The sequence below is a fragment of the Chiloscyllium plagiosum genome, unplaced genomic scaffold (assembly GCF_037043375.1).
Source record: "Chiloscyllium plagiosum isolate Xiang-an unplaced genomic scaffold, Cpla_swu_hap1 HiC_scaffold_30, whole genome shotgun sequence".
Classification (NCBI taxonomy): domain Eukaryota; kingdom Metazoa; phylum Chordata; class Chondrichthyes; order Orectolobiformes; family Hemiscylliidae; genus Chiloscyllium; species Chiloscyllium plagiosum.
The window spans coordinates 26,998,272-27,021,402 of NW_028270168.1; the positions used below are offsets into that span (position 1 = coordinate 26,998,272).

Here is a 23,131-nt window from a genome sequence, read left to right on the forward strand (position 1 = left end):
AGTATAGATTGAATACCATTTTGTTTTCTGCTAAATCTAAGGATGTTGTTAGTCAAATGGAGAGGATGCTACAGTGGTTGTATGATATCAGTATCGATGTATAGGTTGTTGAAAAATGTTGAAGAGTGAAGCAGTGGCAGACTAAAAAGATTTATATTGAACTCACAGGTACTGAAAAGCCACTAGACTATGAAACCTTTTTGTTGCGTCCGACAAAATTAGAGACAGTAGAAGAAGGAATAGAAGGTTTTATTAATTTGCAAGATTGAAAAATGTAAAATTATTTAAAAACCAATGAGTCTTAATCTCGGGGAGAGAACACCAACCCTCCCCAATCTGTCTACATGTGAGCCCAGTTTCCTGTTACATGATTGACTCTAAAATGGACTAGCACACCAACAAGATGTAAAACAACTGCATTGTTATGAAACAGAAGCTTCACAATTAGAAGATCATTTTGGAGCAAGAGGCCAAGCAGCTAAATGTGATCTCAACTGTATGAACGCAGACCAAGAAGAAACAAAGTCTGTGTGGAAATCAATATACCCTCACTGCTCAACCAGTCTAAAATAGTAACCTCTACTCCCTCAGATGATAAAGGCAGCAGATTCATAGGGACAGCATGATCTGCAAGTTCCCGACCAAGCCACACACCATCCTAACTTGGAACTATATTACCATTCCTTGGCTGCTGCTATGTCAAATACTCCTCCCCTTTGATACAGTGGTATACTATACCCAAAGGACTGCAACTGTACAAGAGGGCAGCTCACCACCACCTTCTTAAGGATAATTTAAATTGGGCAGTAAATATTGGCCTAGCGAGCAATGTCCACATTCTGAAAAAGAATCAGTGAAAGAAAACATGATTAAATCCAGGCATCAGAAATAAGTTAGGAGAAAATTGATGACAGCTAGTGCTGCAGGGCCAACTTAGCTGAGAGCTAAGAAGGGCAAGTTTTGTGGGAATCTTTCAAAGCTGGAGAATTCGTGTGAAGTCATGGCCATTACAAGCAGCTCGCTAGATATCAAGCACTTGGATTTCTGTAATATCAGAGAAAAGCAACAGGTAAAATGAGAAGTGTTTAGAGTCCAAGATGATGCTAGATCAAAGTTTAGTGAAAATTCTTAAGAGTGGCTTATTTCTATTCTGAGAAGTATCTCAGAATGTTGTTTTTCTGTAGTTCCAGATGAAAACAATCTGTTTCACCCTTCCCATGTTGGCATGTTATGCAATATTATCCTTACTTTGTACAGATGGTACTGCATTTGTGTTAGTCACAGTCATAAAATAAAAAAAAACTACGTTTGATAATTTTGACACAAATGTCTGCTTCAGAAATAAAGCTTATGGTGCTGATTCAGTTTGGAAATAGAATAAACTGAGTAAATGATTATTGTAGAATATCTAAATCGTTATTATGCTGATTAAATTTATCAAGTTTTATAGATTTACCTTTAAGAAGCTAATAGCATTCAGTAGGGAGGTTTAGGAATGGAAGGGTTAATGTCAATCTCAGGACCTGAATCAGGCAGAATTTGTGGTCGTATGCAGCATAATGAACATTCACTGCTTATTTCCAACAAAGTTATGAAGTATTAATCAGTCCAAAACAAAGGGAAGTGATTCTGAAATCACTCCTTTCACAGATAGCCATTGCTTTGTCAGGCCTTCACTGGATATGCATTGTTAGTCCCTACTAGACCAGTAGGTGGAGTCATCTGTTAATGCTCTCAAACTGATTCTCCATAGTACAGCAGTGGCATTGAAAAGGATGGATGTGGTGAAGTAGCCATTTTGAATGAAGTGGCAGATAACGTTCTTTGCATGTTGCAAAAGGAAGCCAATTCCAAAAGACAGTCCGGTAATATAAGATGGACATATTTTATTCAAACTTGGACAAGAAAATCTCTGCTCTGCCTGCCCATTTCACCTTTCTACTCTGCTTCGCTAAATATTTTACAGCAACAAGTTTAAAGATAAAGTATGATAAAACAGTTGGAGGCCAACAGCAATGTGGATGAACACGAGGAGAGTGTGATAAGACTAAACTATTGTTATTTTTATTTTATTCCAGGGCACAGACAAAAGCTTGAAGACCAGGCAAAGCCGAGTACACTTTTCTCAGATCGCCTAAGTGAGCTGGAGCGTTATCGGCAGACAGCTATGAGGGTTGGTCCATCAACACCCAGCCCCCGGCCTCTTGGTGTGCCCAGCCACTTCAGCCCGCAAACCCAAACACAGATGCAGGGTGAGTTGAAACGTGAATGTGGTTTTGGAACAACTCTGGGAAATCTTTGGAAGCGGTCAAACCGTAAAATATTCCGATAAAATGATTCATCATAATATCATTTACCTCGATAGAGGGAGGAATGTACAGTGTCAAAAAGTGTTGTGATGGAAAAGCACAGTAGGTCAGGTGTCATCCAAGGAGCAGGAGAGTCGACGTTTCAGGCATAAACCCTTCATCAGGAATGGGGTGGTGGTGCAATGGGGCTGAGAGATAAATGGGAGGTGGGTGGGGTGGGGGGAATGTAGTTTGGAAGGCGATAGGTAGATGAAGGTGGGGTGTGATGATGATAGGTTGTATTGTGTCAACACAGACATCTACTTCAAACCCACCGATTCCCACAGCTACCTGGACTACACCTCACCCACCACCCTGGAAAAATGCTATCCCTTACTCCTAATTCCTCCGCCTCTGCCGCATCTGTTCCCAGGAGGAGCAATTCCACTCTGGAACATCCCAGATGGCCTCCTACTTCAAGGACCACAATTTCCCCTCCCACATGGTCAACAATGCCCTCCAGCGTATCTCCTCCACTTCCTGCACCCCTCTCCAACTGCAAAAAGGGTAGAACCTCCCTGGTCATCACCTTCCACCACACCAATCTCTAGATACAACGCATCATCATCCGCCATTTCAACCACCTACAGTCAGACACCACAGATATATTTCCCTCCCCACCCTATTAGCATTCGACAGAGACTATTCCCTTCATGACTCCCTCGTTAGGTCCATCCTCCCACTAACCCACACTCCACTCCTGGCACCTTCTCTTGCCACTGCAAGAGGTGTAAAACCTAAGCCCCCATCTTCCCCCTCACCTCCATCCAAGGCCCCAAAGGATCCTTCCACATCCGGCAGAGATTTTCCTTCATATCCAAATGCCTCATCTACTGTGTCTTTTGCTCCCAATATGGCCTCCTCTACATTGGGGAGACAGGACGCCAACTTGCAGAATGGTTTAGAGAACATCTCTGGGACACCTGCATCCAACAACCCCACCGCCTTGTAGCCAATCACTTCAACTCCCCCTCCCATTCCACCAAGGACATGCAAGTCCTGGGCCTCCTCCAACACCAAATACAAGGCCACCCGGCGCCTGGAGGAGGAACACCTCATCGTCTGCCTTGGGACCCTCCAACCACATGGCACCAATGTCGATTTCACCAGTTTCCTCATTTCCCCTCCCTCCACCTCATTCCCACATCCAACCCTCCAATTCGGCACCGCCCTCTTGAACTGTCCATCTTCCTTCCCACCTATCCGCCAACCTATCACCATCACACCTCACCTTCATCTACCTATTGCCTTCCAAGCTACCTTCTCTCCCAGCCCCACTACCCCTCCCATTTATCGCTCAGCCCCTTTACGCCACCCCCATTCCTGATGAAGGGCTTATGCCCGAAACGTGGACCCTCTTGCTTCTCAGACACTGTCTGACCTGCTGTGCTTTTCCAGTGGCACACCTTTTGACTGATCTCCAGCATCTGCAGGCCTCAGGAGGAAGTAGAGTCACAAGTTGCAGTAGACACTTTTTGTTATGCACATGGGAAGCTTTTGACAATCCTGAACTGTCAGCTGTGGCATCTTCAGTTGAAACCCACTTCATGTACACAAGCTCCCAATTTTCAACGTAAATTAACGTGACAGCAAGTGACCCATCTTTGTAGATGCTGTATAAAAATTACTTCTGATAAACACAGAACTGGACAATGGTGCATGTTTGAAAATAGTACTGTTAGGTATAGTAGATGAACAAGAACCCCATGCAGTACATTGTCCTTATCAGATTTCAGGCAACTGCACACAGTACTAAAACTACATACAATTAACCAGTTCTGCATCTCTATGATATGCATTATCACTGTTTCACTTAATTTTGACAACACAACTTCATTGTCAGTTCTGGCAAAAACGTATCATTTATGGTTATCTGTTTATTAAAGCACACAAAATTCCAGCGCACCATTTTCTAAAAACCCAGTGTTTATACAGAGTTTACTTAACCAGAGTGACAATTTGAAGCATATTTATTCAATAGTATTTAGCTAATACATGAATTATATTTTGAATAAAAGCTTATTGGTGTCAAAAAGCTCTTGAAGTTGGAAGGAACAAACTTATTGCACTGTTGATAGTTTCTGTTATGTCCACAAGTAGACAGCTGCATGTTGGCAAATTCAAATAATGCAATTTGAGATTGGAGTTGGTTTCTTCCACTTTGTATTCACGGAAATCTCCTAACAAAAATAATTTATCTTTGAGAAGGGATTTCCATTGAGAAAATAGTAAAAGGTTTTGGTATATGTCCTCATGAAAATGACAAGCCTTATAAAGATTATGTAAAAAAGTTAGTTATGCATCATAAGTGGAACTGAAGCTGAAAGTTCAGGTAAAGTGGATGAACTGGTGTCTAATCCAACCAAACAATTTTAACAAAAACAGCTGCATCATTTTGTTTGGTCTAGAAATCAAAGTATAGAAGAATCTTGTTCACCTCCTCCTAAATTGAACATGAAATATAGAATCAAACAGTCTCAATTAATCAGCTACTTTCAACCTAAGTCTATTTTACAATTACCTCCTACAATGGCAGTGCACACATCATAAAGATGATTTGTCACCATTTTGGAATTGCAGGATTAACTTCCTAGTTTTGACCCATTACTTGGCAAATCACCTCCCATTGTTGTATTTGCTACATATTTAGGATGCCATATCCAAATGCTGTGATGGCTTAATGATACAAATGACATCAATGTGCATGCATCACGTTACTGAAACTTTACAAAAAAGCTGAAAAGTAGTTCTAATAAAAAAAGACCTAACAACCACGTTTGGTTATTATAATATTCTTCTTATTATTAATTAGGTTATGTAAGCTATTATATAATTCCTGCCTTTAGTCTGTCTTCAAGTACAAGCTCTTCTGGTGAGGGCTTAAAACATCTGATGTAAAAATCTTTTCACAATTTCCAGCACAAAATTTCCTGAAGGAATAAGTTAAGCAGCATTAATGGACTTAATATATGACAATGTTAGTGTTGATCTTAATACATAGATGGAATGCATACTTGACTACTCATGCTATATCCATTTTGCTTCTTTCATTTTGCCAGTAATATACTCCTACACACACATTTTACTTAATGACAGACACACCCACTTTACTGCGCTTCCAGTCAAAACAATTAGACTGGAAGGTGGAGATTAGACCAATTCCTTTTTACATTTAAAAAAAGCAAACACACAGCATTCCTTCAGTGGTGTAATACAAACCTGAAATAGAAAAAGGGAAAAAAAAATCTTTTTCCTATAAACTCAACAAAATAGACTAAAGCTAATCTTCATGATGAACCAAGGGGTGCTGCCAGAACTATTCAATTCAACCTTTTTATCGTATCATTCTGAAAATAAAAAAAACAGCCACTTTGTGTAGATAGATACAAATAGAATCAAATAAATAGCCTCTGATGTGAATCTTTACATGGACCACCTGCTTTCATTCTATTTGAATGTTGGTTAAAATCTTTTGCCTGACATTGCAATCTCTCCTCCATCGCTCCAGGTGTGCTTTCTTGATTATGATAGATCGAATAGATCCTGAGAGAGATAAAAATTGCAAAAGCTTCTTGCTGAGTGATCAGAGAGCAGAATTGATAGCAGTAATGGAGAAGTGAGTTTTACATAGAGCATTGCACCATCTATTGTCCTGATGCCAAGTGGTTCCAACAGAAAATGAAGTCCAAGGTGGGTGAGAAGGAAGATATCTAACATGCATAGGAAAGTCTTCCAAAGAGAGAGAAATTTATAAGACATCGTCTTTATCTGTACCCTGACTCAATCAGACTCCAAAGAAGTGCAAAGTTTTCTGCAGTCATATCCTATTTTGTTCAGATCATACCTTCAGAATTGCATAAAACTGGAGGCAATACAGAAAGGAAATCCTCAATTGATCTCCATGGTCATGGGACAGTGCTGACAGAGGGGAGAATCATGGGCATTTTAGTCTTTAAAAGTAGTGTTGTTAAAGGTATACAAGCTTATCAAAGATATGGAAAAAAAGTATTTCCTTAGGGTAACGGGACATAAATTTAGAACAGTTCGCAAGTTCCTTTTCCAAAGAATAGTCATGTGGAATGGAGTTCTGTGTAATGTGGTGAACTCAAAATCTGGAATATCTTAAGGAGCAATTGGAAATTATAATAGAGTATTTCTGTACTGTTAAGCTTCAATCGGCTATATGGTCTTCATCATCTTTGTGTAACTTGCAACTTTAAAATAATCAGTGAGAAATAATTGTGGATAATCTTCATAAAGACATTTAAAATATTTATGCAGGACTTCTCTGTTCACTATAAAATCACAAATGATGGGCACAGGAAAGTCAGGCAAAGAGACTATCTAGCTGTATTGCCAAAAACAATTTGTAGTTCTAAAGAAGTCATGTTGGACTCACAATGTTACCTTTGTGTCCCTCCCAACACATGCTATCGAACCTGCTAAGTTTCTCCAGCATTTTGATTTCAACCATTTATTAATTACATTTTAATTGAAGGAGAGAGGTTTTAGATGACCCTGAAGCAAAAATACAGGATGCAGTTATGGACACTCCATGAAATAGGCTGGTTATTATGGACAGGCCTGTGATCTTATTACGAAACAGACTAAAAGCCACATAAATTGTAATTCATAATAATGATTACATTACACTGGACTCTCGGTGAGACAGGAATTAAGATGTTGGACCGTTTGAGCCACGCTTCACAAATCAGTGTTCCTTCTCTGATACTTTGAATAGATCCATTTGCTATTTTTTTTTATGCAACCTCTCACCCCAGAGGTACACAGTATCTCCAAAGGTGTGGGCACCCATTTCAAGACTCTTTACACTTTTGAGATCTGAACAAGACAATAATTATCATGAGATGAGCATATTTTTATGTTGTCAGAGCTATTTTCAGCAAGTGAATGTTGAAAATTATCAGCACCAATAACCTGGATCTGATTACATTGCTTGATTTCATGCAACACTGCTCTGCCTTGATGTTGGTAATTCCTCTCACAGATGAATGGATGACAATGGGGAGTAGGCAAACAGACACACAGATCAATCATTAATTTATGAAATGCCTTTCATGACCTTAGGTATCCCAGTTCACTTCATTTTCAGTGGAAATCACTGTTGAAATGTAGGAAATGTCAATTTACGCACAGCAAGTTCTTACAATCAGCAAAGCGATAATGGCCAGATAATCATTGAAAGAAAATGTTGAGTGAAGGACTGGGAGAATTCATCTGTTCTTAATTGGGGTAGTACAATGGAATCTTTTGGCTTCACTTATTACAGTGAGGCAGTGCTTTATTTTAATGCCTTCCAAACAGTAGTGCAGCATTCATTTGTTGTGTCAGCCTAGATATGCCAAGAATCTGGAGATGGACTTAAAGCCATAACCATCTAAATCAGCTGCAATTGTCACCACTATGCACAACCTGATATTTGAGATGATACTGGTAATACTCACTTCTGTAAAATAATAGTCACAGCAGAGAATGCAAATGTGTACTCCACGCAAAATCAAAAGGGATCATGCTTTCATACCAGGAACTGGGAACCTTCATTCTTAACTGCCCAAGATCCAGAATATTGATTTTCTAACTCAATTTTGTTTGCGATCTAATTGCACAATTTCATTTGAATTGTCCAGGAAAATGCTGCCCCCTGGAACAAAATCAACTAAAATGAAACCCACCAGAAAATAAAAATGAAAATTAGTGTGGGCTGAAGTTTGGCCCATATTAGTTACTTAATGAGTTACTAAAATAATGATTGCTGATGATGTTGATAATAAAGCTACTTTAAATAACTTTATGTGCTTAACAAATGAATATACCTGATTTAATGGAATGTGTATAGAGTGCTTTATTGTAATTGTATCAAACGCTGTTCCATAAATGTCCAGCTAAAGGAGATTAGTCAAGTGGCAGATAGGCACTTTGGATAGTGGGAACATTGAGGGATAGCCAGCAATGGACATGAGTGCAACTTGACAATGAGTGAAAATTAAAGCACCAAAGATGAGGTTAACAGTTTGAGTGAGTGGCTGTGCAGTGTTGTTCTGAAAAAAATGTGTGGAGGTTATGATTAGTGTTGCGTAACTAAATCATAGCTTTCCAAAGTAACTTTGGGAATGTGCTTATCATTATCTTCAATTGTGGTCAGAAAGAGATGTGAATCTCCGTTTGGAAATGTGAGCATCTAACCTGCTATTAATGTAGGATTTTGTTGTGTGTTACACTAAGTCTTAGTTGCACTTAGTTTCAGGAAGCCATTTTGAACTAACTTTATTAACACCTTTCCAACAGAGGCGGCAATATAACAAAAAGTAGTGTCCAGACTTTACAATATAAAGCAGGTGTCTATTACACTGGAAGGTTAAATGTAGAATGGAATTGTGTGCTCGGGTTAAAAATGTGAAGTATTACAAGGAGCCCTTTTCATGCAGGAGTGGTTAAGTGAATGAAGCTGGTGTTGATGTGTGTGTGTGTTTATGTGTGACTTTCAGAATTTTTCCTTCTTATGAACATTTTTTTTTTAATTTCAAAACTATACTTTATTCATAAAAATAGTTTTATATACATACACAGTCACTAAAGCAGTTCAGTTCTGTACAGTAGCAAATGAAGAAACAAACAAACATTGGACCTTGACTCTAACAGCAGTTGAGATTTCTTAAATTGGTACCCAGTAGAGCAGTCACAGGAACATGCTGAATACACGTCCAGAGAGGCCACCCACAGTAAAGATATGGTTGGAATAAACACTGAAGTTTCTGTGCCTGCTCATGTACACATGTAAATTCTTGCACGCAGACTCGATCTCAAACCAAGTATAGGGTAGTGAATAGAGGGGGAATTTTAATTTGTCTTTCTCACTTAAACCAGGAGAAGCTGAATTCGGTTTTCACCTTGTGGAAGTATCAATGTGACTGTTTTCGCAGGATTGTGGCGCCCACCCTCAGGCTGATTCTGCATTTGTTTATGCAAATCAGAAACCCAATAACATAGGAACCTAATAGCCTTATAACTGCTGAGTGTGCAGGGCTCCTGCTCAGGTTACCCTGCTTAGTGAAACCTCGACTGAATGAAACAGAGACCACTGTAGTTTAAGTTTGAAACTTTGTCTTGTGGACCTAAGGAGAGCAGTAACATGCCTCACTGAGCTAGCTCCTCGCTTTCCCACATGATAGATGCCAGCAAAACTGCTCTTCCTCCCACCTCACCGTTTTGGGCAGCCCTTTCCAGTCTGAGCTCTTTGCCTGTCCCACCAGGCCTCCCCTTTCACTATTCTTATCATCCTACCTGTGAAGGAAAGGTTTTGCTGAATAAATTCATCCACTGTTGGAATAACAGAACATTGACTTGTACTTTAAAGGAACAATATTGTAAAATTCACAGAACCCTTTTTATTTCAGTTTTATTTTAATCTTTAAGAGATCAGACCAAGCTGGATTTGTAAAAGCAAACAGACACTTGGAATGATAAAGGACAACAGGATTACTTTTGTATTGTACTAGTAAAGAGTTGGCACAGAGGTGATGACTTAGTGCAGTAAACCTCTATCATGCAGTAGCTAACAGAACAATCTCTCCTTCACAGATCTTCCATTTCTTAAAACCACACACAAATTTAAAATATATCTTTGAATCAACAAGAAATTCCCATTGTACTAACAGAGAACTGTCGTCTTATAAATTTTAACCACGCAGTGCTACTTATCTTTCATAATTCTATGGATTCTGAAATGGTTCCTGCAAACTGAAAGGTAGCAAATGTAACGTCACTTACTAGGGGGAGAAGGAAGGGCAGAATGGAGCACTACAGACCTGTTAGCTTGACACCAGTCATAGAGAAAACGTTGTAATCTGTCATCAAGGATGTGAAAATTGAACATCAGAAAAGATGGGACATAGGCATTATTGGCTGGCTAGCCTTTATTACCCACCGAGTTGCCCTTGAGAAGGTGGTGGTGAGCTGCCTTCTTGAACTGCTGCAGTCCGTGTGAATTTTGATCAGATATGATTTTCTGTTTCTTTTGTTACCACATAGTTAATGATTGATGAATGTGTCCATGAACCAACCAGGTAGTCAAGTTTGTTTATTCCAATAAAAGAATGGCAACATTTGGCCAATAAATCACAGAAAAAGGGATATATCTTTCACAACCAGTATGTATCGAAAACCCAAGAGCTGCACTATGTAACCAAAAATCAAAACATTTAAAATGTTTTCAAAGTAGATCTTTGAAATGTTCATTCCTACATACACAATGTCTCACACTCTACCCAAATATTTACTGTTCATTTAGTTAGGAGACGAATGGAGATATAGCTCATTCTCCTTCTCAGGATACATTTTCTTTTTTTCTCATTGTCAGAAACAATGTGGGTTAAAACACTCCAATCATCTCTGAAACATTATTTAGAATTCACCCCAAGCAGAGAGTGGAATCACCACATCTCACTAATTGATGGCTACACTGAGCATTACCTTTCCTTCTGTGTAATCTCAGTTTTGAATATTTCCTCAAAAGGAGGACAGCGGTGTACAAGGGAGCCTCCTAAATATTGTTTGCTTGTTTCTGGGAACTTGACGAAAGTTTTTTTCTTTAAAATGAACCTTTCGGTATATACAGTTCTAATGTGATAACACTGGGAGACCTGACCTTGGCTGGCATTTGTTCCTCAGGCTTGCCAGAAGAGAATTTGCTGGTCAGCCCAGATGATTACTGGGTGGAGAATCAGCTCTGTTCTCATCTGCTTATGGATTATCTGAGAATCAGCATTAGTACAGGGTATGGTCATTCTGTAAGCTGCTATTTTCCTTTCTGCTGAAGGAGATATGCCTGCATCACTGTATGTGTGTGCATGTATGTAAGTGCGAGTGAGTTTCAGTGTGTGTATGTGTGGGTTTGGGCCTGTGAGAGTGAATGAGTGTGTGTATATGTGTGAGTGAATCTTTGTGTATGTCAGTGTGAGGATGAATGAGTGTGTGTTCACAAAAATTATTTCCATTCTCACTCCACAACTATTCTATGAACAAATGAAAAATGAGTTAAATCAAATTCTCTCAAGCTAACCTTTTACTTACACCAGAGTAACAAAAGAGGATTCCAACTAAAAGCGAATACCACTTGAATGCTTAATTAGTAAACCAAAACAGTGGAATTAGTTATCTGATTAAATGTGAGGGGTTACTTCAGTAATGTGGGCTACTCACAACGGTGGTTAGGTTACCATTAAATTATCTGATCCAGGTAAGATATTTACACCTTAGGCTCTGTGTAACTCATGTATTTGCTTTAGCTTTGTTGATTTTGACTCAATGCATTATATTAGCTTTTGTTTATTTCAAAAAAAGGCAATTATTTAATCTCATAGTAACTCACCTTCCCCACCCGCCAACTCTTCTGCCCCCCATCACCCGCAGTGTAGGCTTCACTGAAAAGATGTTTTTTTTTTCAGCAGAATTACCATCTGTAATAACACAGGCTCAGTCCAATTTGAGGCACTGGCAGTTCTTTATTTTAAAGATATCACAAAGCATAAAATTACATCAATCTGATCTTGAAAACTAGTGAGCTCAGTTTCTCAAAGCTACAGCAAAGCTCACTGAACTGGCAAGTGTTGATAATGAACTTTATTTACAGATTTGACTTGTTTGGTGACAATAATTTCCAAAGTTGCTGAATGAATGGCACCCTTTGGAATGATTATTTATGTGTTGGCATCACTGCAGGTTAGGTCCATCAGAGCAATGAATGGAATACGGAAGCCTACAAGATTGTTCGGATTTCCAAAAGATATGAAACATGAGGGAAAGATGTGGTTAGCTATTAGATAATGGAAATGATATTATGGCATGAAAAGCTGTCAGGTCTGTTTAACTCAGGAAAGTGATTCATTCAGACGAACATGTGCTAAATTAATCTGGTTTGGCAAATATATGTATAAAATACTTACATAGTGTATTGAAATACCCCACGGTGTTTCACAGGAGCATTTAAAAACACGTTTTGACACTGAGCCATATAAGAAGTATGAGGTCAGATGACCAAAAGCTTGGTCAAAGGATAAGTGCCTTAAGGGAAGAGAGTGAGGTAGAGAGTTGGACAGATACAGAGAGGAAATTCTAGAGCTTGGACCCCTTGCAACTGAAACCATGGCCATCAATGGTGAAGAAAATATAATTAGAAATGCACAAGGGGCTAGATTTAGATGAGCCCAGGTATCATGAAGGATTGTGGCGTTTGGAGATAGAGTTAGGGAGGTGTGAGGATTTGAAAACAAAAATGAGAGTTTTAAAATCACCTTGTTGTTTGACTGGGGGCCAGTGAATTAGTGACACACACGTGATAGAGGAAAGGAACTTGATGAAATCTAAGACACAACTTTCAAGAAAAAAAGTTACTGAAGTGCACACATTTTAAAGTGCACAGAAAAGGCTGCATTTGAGCATTTACCTGAAGCCTGTTTGTTGCAGTCATTAAGAAGTCATCAAATGTAAACAGAAACTGTCAACTACAACATGCTCAGGTATCCACTTCAAATGGGAACATCTACAACGGATATTACAGTTTCAAACATAGTCTGTTGGTAACTCTCTTATCTGATGCCAATACCTCATTCAACAACAATTTGCATTTACGTGGTACCTTTAGTATAGTCAATATTCCATAGTACTTCACAGAACTTTATCCAATAAAATTTGGTATAAAATCACATCCGATATGCTAGGTCAGAGGAATAAAGCTAAAATGGGAGGTGAGCAAGAGGTTGGTTATCTCAGAGGCCTATCGGCTGGTGGAGGAGACTGATAGTGGAAAGTTATCCTTTTCTGGATAACTTGTCAATGATTATGGCAACAATTATAGGGAGTTGGCCAAATGGCCTGTTAAAGTTTAAGAAATCCCATGCCCATGGCAAAGGAGATTTCATGCATCCCCATTGGGGTGGGAAAGTTGGTGAGTGAGTCATCCTAAACTTAACAGCTGGATATACCATCAGGTAAGGTCTTGTAGCACAGAATAAGGTAAACAAAAACATAAGGTTGTGAAAGGAGAGAGAAATTCATTTAAAAACAAATAAACAGGTTTGTTTTATAAAATACATTGACTGCACATGGGTGTCAAATCAAAGATGAAAGTATTTACTGTAATCCTTGTTTCTTGCAGTTTAACTTTTGATTACTGGGAGCAGTAATTTTCTTGAAATTACTGTCTCACACCTACAATCCACCCTAAAACTCAGACTTGATATCATCATTTAATTACACTGTTGTAAACTATCTCAAGTACGCAGATTAACAGTCTGCTCCTGTGGCATGTTATGTGCATGCCAGGAGAGTCAGACTGAGGTGGTGGTATACTTGACAAAGAATTAAAGCTTTATCCAAAAACGGCACCGAGTGCATAAACAGCCAGTGTATTCTTCTTCTAAAACACCTAAGGAGGAGTTGCCACACTTTTCCTTTTAAAAAAAATGCACTGCAGAAGTGACATTATTATTGCTCAAGTCTGGTTTAAGTACATCAGGGAGCCATTTTTCCTGACTACAGATTGAGTACCATATTCTCCCATTGGGGTTGTTTTCAGTTGTTGGGGGGAGGATGTCAGATATAGTGAGTGCCTCACCCACAACCTCGCCGCACAGCCTCCTGAAACTGGCAGGCAGCCCACCACAAATATAAATAAATAATTACTCATCAGTTAAGCTTTTTCAAAGCTTGATTAACTCCAGAATTACTTTGGCCAGGCCGTAGCACAGTAGGCAAATGGTGACAGAGAGCAGCATGTTTTATGCAAGTTTTTGAAACTGCAGGAAGAAACGGGGGCTGGGGTAACAATCTTCAGGAGGTGCCCTTTGTGCATTAGGACACCCTCCCAGAAGAGAGCACTCTCCCTGCTTTTTTTCCATCCTATAAAAATTTCAAATCCCATCCTTTCGCTACCCTTGCTTCCAACGCTAAGACGTTGGATTCCTTCCCACCAGTACATCCTACTTGTCTGGATCAGGGGAATGATGAGGATCTTCAGTCTGTGACTGATTGCAGAGGTATCAATACTCATTGCCATCTAGCTTTGGCACTGCCAGAACTGGTGGAGTGGCACTAAATAGTGGGAAACCCCCTTTCCAGTTTAGCCAACTTACATTGTCTCATGGCTGAGTTTGTTCTGAGTCCGATAGCCAGCCACTGATCTCTCCCCTTTCTCCCTCCCACCCCCACCCCCACAGAAATTCCTGCCCCCAGTTTTAATTGCGCCGTAAAGGAACAATGCTGTCAACTGAAAGTTGTTCGGTAAACAAGGTTTGACAAGTTATATTGGCTAACGTTATTTCAAAATTACTCAAGGACCAGATATGACCAGCGAACCCAGTTATAATCTTGTTGGCTGTTCGTGTGTGATAGCCTTAGTATTACTAATAATTGCATGGACTTATTGGCTGCAACAATCTGCCCTCAGTTCACTCCTTGTAACAAAAGCTACCTGACTAGACCTTGGGAACAGAAAATATACTCAAGTGATTTTACTACTTGCCCAGGGGGAATGATCCCTCACTAAGCTTAATTTATGTGGAGCCTCTGACTTGCTGTAGTGTGTCTTGAGCTAAACTACTCTGAGATTGCTTGATATAATGCAAATGGAAATAAAGGTATAATTTGAGACAGTACATTGAAGTGTCATCAAAATTCCTGGAGGCGTAGTTTTCCGTGAAGCACATAGCATTTTTTCTTCTGTTCATCTGGTGCATTACCGAGATTTCTGATGCAAGTACATTTGGTATGGAGAGGAAAACAACTCAGGGATCACTTTAACCTAAAGAGGCAAGCATGGAAGTTCCTGGATTGAGCTGAAGACCAATTTGACTATTTGCCCTTTGACTTTAATGAGAATAATATTAAATGGGGTACCAAACCCACCAGTTTCCTGATGGATGTAAATACCTCCCTAACAGCTAGAATTAATGGACACAGAACTGCCAAATTCAGTAATGTGATCATTTGTTATTGCGAATCTATATATCTGTAATACTTCATTTGTTAATTTGATGTCAGTCTTGAAACAAAATCAGCTGAGAGCTAGGTGGGGATGCAGTGTTGCAGTCCCAAGTTTGGTGTTCCATGGAATCGAGGTGATGAAATTTGAATACTTCAAATTTTTGTGTTTTGGAGTTGATGCAATAGCGGAGGCTGAGGTGGCAGCGGTCCAGCGGTCTTCAAGATTCTAGTGAAGCATTCCTGCTCCTCATAGCCTGAGAAAAATCATTTTACTCTGAGTGCATTTTGTCCTCAAATTCGCAATGCTAATTGCCCCTCAAAATTGCTATCAAAGTCCTGTGTACATCTCACAACCCCAGTTTGAGCAGAGATTTTCCATATCAACTGTTGAGAGACGTCATTACATACCTCCGGCAGTAGTTGGGACTTGAATCAAGGACATCTAGCTCAGAGGCAGGGACATTGTCACTGAGCTCAAAGACCCCACCCCCCTCCCCAGTTGGAATATTGAGAGATCTAATATCTGAAATGTGTGAGTGCTTCATGCTCTCAGTGGTTACATTCAATGCAGGATTGCGGTGGGAATAGGGAAGTTTGACTCTGCAGTTGTCAAGGCACTATACTTAAAACCTGGAAACTAAGAACAAATCCGATTTAGGACAGAAAATGATATAAGTGTATGGGAACAGGTTTGTTGCTTTAGAAAATCTGGAAATAAACACATTGAAATAAAAGTTTGAATGACATAACCACTGATTTAAAAACAATCACATTAAAAAGCCAGCATATTTTGGTTATTTGTTGTGGTGTTATTTGGAACCATTCTGGATTGATAGTATACCCAGATCCTGCAAAATGAGAGCCCTGTTGTAGTTGTGTAAGCTATTCCACATGGAAAATCATTGCAGTCATGGGGTTTCCAGAAGTACACAGTCTGTTGGCTTGGCTTTGTGACTCAGCGCTTTGGCTGGCTACTTTCCTGTTTGGGTTTAGCAGTCCTTCATTGACCAGTAGCATTGCTCAACATTGGAGCAATTTCTGATGTTTATGCAAAGTTCGGTATTCACAAGGCTCTTATTCAGCAGCAGGTTATAATATAATATGAGCATGTTTATACTTTCTTTTGAATGATGCAGCTGGATCTTACAATCATTTCCAAATGGTGCTACACTGAACACTAACAATCTCAGATTTAAAAATATAGAGTCTGACTACTTCCACAGTTTTGTGAATTTAATCTTTTACTCTTTCTTTTCTTCCACTGTGACTTACTTTATTCAAATCTTCTCATAACCTTGTCATAAATCAGCCAAGATATCTCTGAGACAGCCCCATTGCCACTCGCCACTTTAAAAGTTTTCTTTGGAAATGAGTTACTGTTATATACCTGTAGTAGGAAAATATAGCAACCAAATTGCTCACAACCAGGATCCACAATAACAATGAGGTTAGTAACGGGAAAGATTGGCTGAGGAATTAAAAATGGCCAGGACACAGGAAAAGCCTCCCTGTTCTTCTTTGGATATCACTGTGGGATTTTGCTTGCCAACCTGAGTTTAATTCTTCAGTTTAATTGTGAATTAGTATGAATTATGATTTCCCTAGCAATATGTTAGACTCATACAATGTTACCAATCCTTTATGCATTGACCATAATTTGCTTTTCTCCTCAGGTACTTCGGACATCAGCCCATTTGCAGACCCTCGCCAATTTGAGCGTCAGTTTCCAGGACTATCCTCGCTTACAGAAGCTCGTTTTTCAGATCCACGCATGAACTACCCTGGCGCTATGTCTGCCGCTGCTTTCACTTACGCCAGCACTCCATCCACAGGTGGCATTGGGGGCATTAGCATGACAGGCATGGCAGCCACAGCCCGTTACCATACCTACCTGCCACCACCCTATCCTGGGTCAGCCCAGAACCAAAGTGGACCCTTTCAGACAAGTGTCTCACCATATCATCTCTACTATGGTGCCTCCACTGGATCGTACCAATTTTCCATGGTTGCGGGAGACCGCTCACCGACCAGAATGCTGCCTTCTTGCACCAGCGCATCGAGTGGAAGCACACTCATGAATCCCAATTTGGCCAATCAGAATGATGTTGTGGATGCTGATGGCAGCCAAAGTAATTCTCCAACAGCAATGACCACCACAGGGCGAATGGACGAATCGGTCTGGAGACCTTATTAGAATGCCAAAGATGAGTGAGCAGCAGGAATTGTTCAAAGATAAAACCTTCTTTCTGTGAACATTAAATCATTCTAGCTGTAGTTGAGAGAATAGTGGAAAGAAAATATCCTAATATCTCCATGTACAGAGTTTGATTTTTGGCTAAAGGTACTTACTGTATATACAATCAAATGGTGAGCTATGGTGGAAAATAATCAGTTTACTTTATTGTTGCTAAGTACCCACCAAGTCAAAATGACTTCCAACCAAAGATAATGACCATCATATTTCACAAATAACAAAGAGATTGACATTGGTTGGATATAATTGACATTTTAGCCTTTCACAACAATCATTTGTTGGTCAATTGCAGTTATATAATTGTAATTGACCATGTGGATACTGGATTGTTTTCTGCTAATGGTGGGACCATACGTAGTGTTTCGACACTTGTGTTTTTTAATTGAATTGAAGTTGACAGGACTCTCTCTTAACCTGCACAGAATTTTCGCAGCTATTGAAAATAAAATAGGCCTCTTTTAACAGACTACTGTGTAAAGACGAGAAGAATCTTGTAGTCATGCCTCCGCTTTTATCTTTAGAACATGCACAATGCTTGTGTATTTTATCAGCGGTACAAACAAGCCATGTTGAAGTTCTCATGAAGACCAAAAACAGGAAAAAAAAGGCCACAAGACATTATCTAGTGACTGTTGAGTAAACTTTGGAAAAATGTGTTATGACGTTATTGTCCGCATTACTTTTTACAAATGAGGTAGTGGTACACAAGCCACTTGATTTATAAAAGCATTAGACATTGATATCCTGAAGTCACCCAAACATGGAGACTTCAGCTAAAGTTTCTGTGAGATGAATGAGGACCAAATCAAAAACCTAGGTCCCGATCAAAAGGGCGCACTTAGAAATGTTTCTGAAAACCAGTGTATTGTATTGTGTTTGTGTAAGAAATGTGTGGATCAGTCATTTTGGGATATTTAAAAAATTACTACTTACATCTTTGTCCCCAATGGGCAGGGTTATTTTCATGAACTAACTGTGGATTTTGGTTTTACTGCACTCCTTAGGGCAAGCTGTGTATGCTGATTTAGAACACACATACTATTCTGGCAGAATCTGTTTATTTTAATATTTGAATACATCACCACAAATGAGCTGCAACTTTCTCTAAATCTACATCACATGTACAAATAGCAGAATATCTTTATATTTACCACTGAATCAATAGAAACCAGATACATGCTCCAATGGATCCAGGATTAGACTAAATTAGTATCTAATCAATTAGTTCACTCGTTGTGAACTGCAGCTTAAAATGCACAGAGAGACACAGTGCTACTGATCAGCTTGTGAAGTTCTTTAACTGTTTGGTGGAGTTGTGATAAGTGCTCTTATGGATCTAGCAGCGTGAAAATCTGATGGCACATTACATAAAAATGTCTCTGTACTATACAAGTCCTTGCATGAATAATATGCATGTATAGTATGTATTCCACAACCAGTTACAATGCAGCTTTTAGCTAGTAACCCATACTTTTCACTTTGCACCTCTCAAAAAAAAATTAATTGATGAAAACATAAGTACTTGTTCTTCAAATAATGATGTAACCTTGTGGTGATTTCATCAGATCTTTATTGTTTACATAACAGTGTAAGACAAAACATTGCTGTAGATATGGGGAAGAGCAATACTTCTGGTAAAGATGATTTTAACAAAAAGATAGAATACCATCTTGGTTACCCTAAATAATCTTTATTGAACCAGCCAAAAAATAGCAAATCTTGTGCCTAAAGAAGTATAGGTTTCTGGAAGGCTATCATCAACTTATTCTCCTAGCTGTATTCCATTTATTTCATGTATCAAAGAACATCCATCATCTTCATCTACACTCAGTCTACAATGTGGTAACATGGCTAGGTGTTACACGTACCACAACACTTAGCACACTACCAAAGCAAAAAAAGACCTTCAAGTTTCTTTGTCAGTGGACTAAGTTTCATCAATATTCTTAAGGTGTGTATGTACTTATTCATCGAACAGAGCATTAAGGATGGGTTTGCAAAGTGATTATCTTAATGTGAAGTGACTACCCTAAATTGCCTTGTAAAACACTGATGCATACATTAATGTTTAATTGGAAATTATTTGTCAGTAGCCACTAGCAGCCTTCAAAATATATTTTAGCTTGTGTGTGCTTTTACTTGTGTTTTACATTTACCATAAATAATGTTCCTATTGGTCTGTTCTTTCAGGGATTATTTGGCTATTAATGTGAAAGATTGGAGTTTGTTACACCTGGGTTTTGAAATCATCCAGTCACAGTTGGGGAATTTTTTAAAAAATGAACAAAACCTTTAAAGGTAACTGCTTAATTCTAAATTTTTGATTCTTCTCAATTCATCATGAAGCTTGCACATTAACAATTAATAAGATTTTTTTTATGACTGCCCAATGTAAAATCCGAGTGAATTAAATCAAATGGCTATGCTGTTATAAACAATGTTTAAGGGCAATTATAAATTGCCAATCTTTAAATTTCTCAGTTCTTTTTTTACTAAGAGACTGTAGTGTGTTTTTTTTAATCCTCAAGTACATTTTGTTGTAGTCAGGTACAAAACATGCAACTTTCACGAGTGCAGTAGCTGCCTGAATGTGGAAGTTCAGTTTACAAAAAGCATTCAGACAAGTCACAGATGCCACTACAAAGTTTCTCAACCCATTTATTGCTATGGGATATTGCTGCTTCATGGAAAACAATCTAAACTGGGGTATTTAGTCATATGTAAAGAACAGGGAAGATTTCACTTAAGTACAAGAAGATTTTAAAGGTTTTGAAGGCTGAACAATATCCCATTGATTCTTATTCCATGGGATGGATTTAGACTGGGACTGCACTTGCTAAAGGATATATTTCAAACCATATGAAAGCTATTTTGACATCCAAGATGTTATTACAAGTTAATATGTTCAACAATTGATGTTACATGGTTGACATAAAGCAATACATTTTGAGCCAATGGTTTGTATTACATACCTTTGGTATAAATATATTTATTTTCCATAAAGAGAATCAAAATATAACCTTATTGAACACAGCCTTGTAGCTTCAGAAAGTCCATAGAAAATGTGTCTCTAAAAAACAGTGCCAGCTTAACATTTTCCATCTTATCTCTTATAAGCGTAAAGTCTCCTTTGTAATTTATTTATTAAGAGTGGGAGCTGGAAGCTGTCCACATACAGACATTTATATTTCTGTACAGATGTATCTTATTTGGATTAAGCAGTAGCACTTATATGAGGGTGTCAGGTTACACACTTTAAAGTTTGTGTCAGTGCGAATTCCATCCTATTTAATAATTGAATTTATTTGTTTTTCAAAAGGTTAATTATCTGCCAAGCTGGGCTTTTTAAAAGATTGGAATATTTTTTTTCTTACTAGAGAAGTGACAATTCTATGCTAAGCTGTGAGTTTAGGCTGCAGGCAGCAACATGGAAAGCAAAGCACCAGATCAGTTTGTTCAGATATATCCAATGTTACAAACCTGATCCTCACAAGGGTTTTCTAGTTAGTTCAATATAGTGAGCCATAATGGGGGGCACAGGATAGAAAATCCTTTGTTTATTATCGTCAAAAAGCCCACTGAGCACTAAAGGAAAATCTGGGTAGCCAAATAAGCAGTCAAATCAACTTCAAAGCAGCTTCCCTTTTTGGCCACTTTCTGTTATCCATGATTGGTGATCAGTATTTGATAGTTGCAAATAGCTGCCTGGCCACAGTTTCTTGCACCCATCCCCAACTCCTACCCCATTGTGACTGGAAACATAATATGATCAGCCACAGATCTGCTGATTTAGATTAGAAGCTACAGGACAGATGTTCTGATATTGTCACAGGTCATTGATATCTGGGACATTTGATGGACATTGCTGTGTACATGGGAGTAACTGAAAAATCCAAGTTTTCTTCAACCATCCAGTTCCACCGGAACAAGATGGACGTCTCATAGATTCCAGCACTGAAACCAAGCCAACAAAGTAGCACGTGCACTAATCCATTTTTGGATTCCAATCTGAGTTTCTAATTTTTTTTAAATATCCCTGCCTAGAGCTTGCTACTATCGTAATCCAAAATTAGAGAACTCGTCCGAAATATCCATATCGAGTTGGCTCATATTTTAGGCCTGATTCCCATGTATACGCCTACCAAGGCAGCTTCTAGGGGAGGAGAAGTAATCATGTGTAATTATGTGATTCTTTTTATATAAAAAAAACTTTATTTTTGGTCTAGGTTTCTGTGTTTGAAGATATAAGTCTAAAAAAAACTGAGAATTCAATTCTGTAAGATATACAGTTTCTGTGTAAATGTACATTCTATAAGCATAAATCAATGAAATGCCTGCAATATATTACCATATGCAACTAAACAGCTGCCTGTTTTGTTTAAAAGTATATTTCCACAAGCCAACTCTGTCACTGCTATATGCTTTGGCTGTATCAAATAATTGCTTTCTTCTAACATTAATAAAATGAAAAGAACTCTGCCTTTGAAACCGCTTTTGATGGTTTGATATTGTAAAATAACTTAAAAATATGGTTGAAATGGAATTACTGTATTTAGAACTCCTGTACAACATAGATTATATTTCGTCAAGATGTTCTTTGTTTTGTTCTCCTGATTAGTCACTGGAGTTAAGGCTTGTGCTTCAATAAAAATGGCCTTTTTTCTGATGTAATAATTTCAGTGTAAGTGTTTGAATTGACACTGTTGCTCCTTTAGAGCATTATGTACCTGTCTCCCTCAGTCTCTTCACTGCTGCTTTGCTTAATTAGCCAGATGAGTCAATTACCAGCAGATATTTGATCAGCCAAATGGTCTTGTTCTGTGCTGAATCTGAGTAAAGAATTTTCCAACACAAATACTATGATTGCCGTTTTCGTTTCCGCTGATGAAAGGTTTGTTTCACAGCTTGATAATGGGGAATTACTTTTATCCATTTGTTTCCTAACTTCTTCAACGCTTTCTCATAAAATCTTCCCACAGTCACATGATAAATTTGCAAATCACCTCAATCTAAACTTGGTGCACAGAGTTTAGATTGGACTTTTTTTCTGTTCTAATGAGTTTATCCCTCAAAACATTGATAAATAAAACAAAGTAAAGATATCAGTGAAGTTATTCTAATTTGGATTTTTTCTTCTGGTGTTGAAGCACACCTGTTCATAAGATTTGTCAATAGTTCTAAACATTACTGGTTGCTACCAGCAAGTTTCTCTTTATAATTGTGTTTCATCAGTTTTACAGCACAAATAGTCTATGCTAGGTTTAGAGTTCACATGAGCCCAATGTCTTTTTCATCATAGCATGTCAACATATTCTTCCATTCCTTTCTCCCTCATGTTTATCTGGCTTTCCCTCAAAAGCACCATTGCTATTTGCCACAACTATTCCATATGTAATGCCTTCCACATTCTGAACATGCTTTAGGCAAAGAAGTTTCTCTTGAATTCCCTATTGCATTGTTAGTAACTATCAAGTATTTATGTCCTTTAGTTTTAGACACCTACACAAGTGGGAAAATGTTCTACTCCATC

General features: G+C 38.5%; 1 protein-coding gene across 4 annotated transcripts in view; it reads left to right on the top strand.

The window, feature by feature from the left end:
- runx3 (RUNX family transcription factor 3) overlaps window positions 1-22,456 on the top strand; it is a 154,940-nt gene extending 132,484 nt beyond the window's left edge. For all 4 annotated transcript variants that reach the window (XM_043717652.2, XM_087976833.1, XM_087976834.1 and 1 more), the window contains 2 exons: window positions 2,079-2,252; window positions 17,021-22,456. In XM_043717652.2, the coding sequence (XP_043573587.1) occupies window positions 2,079-2,252; window positions 17,021-17,541 (695 nt within the window). In that variant the 3' untranslated portion in view covers window positions 17,542-22,456. The remainder of the gene's footprint in view (window positions 1-2,078; window positions 2,253-17,020) is intronic.
- The last annotated feature ends 675 nt before the right edge of the window (window positions 22,457-23,131 follow it).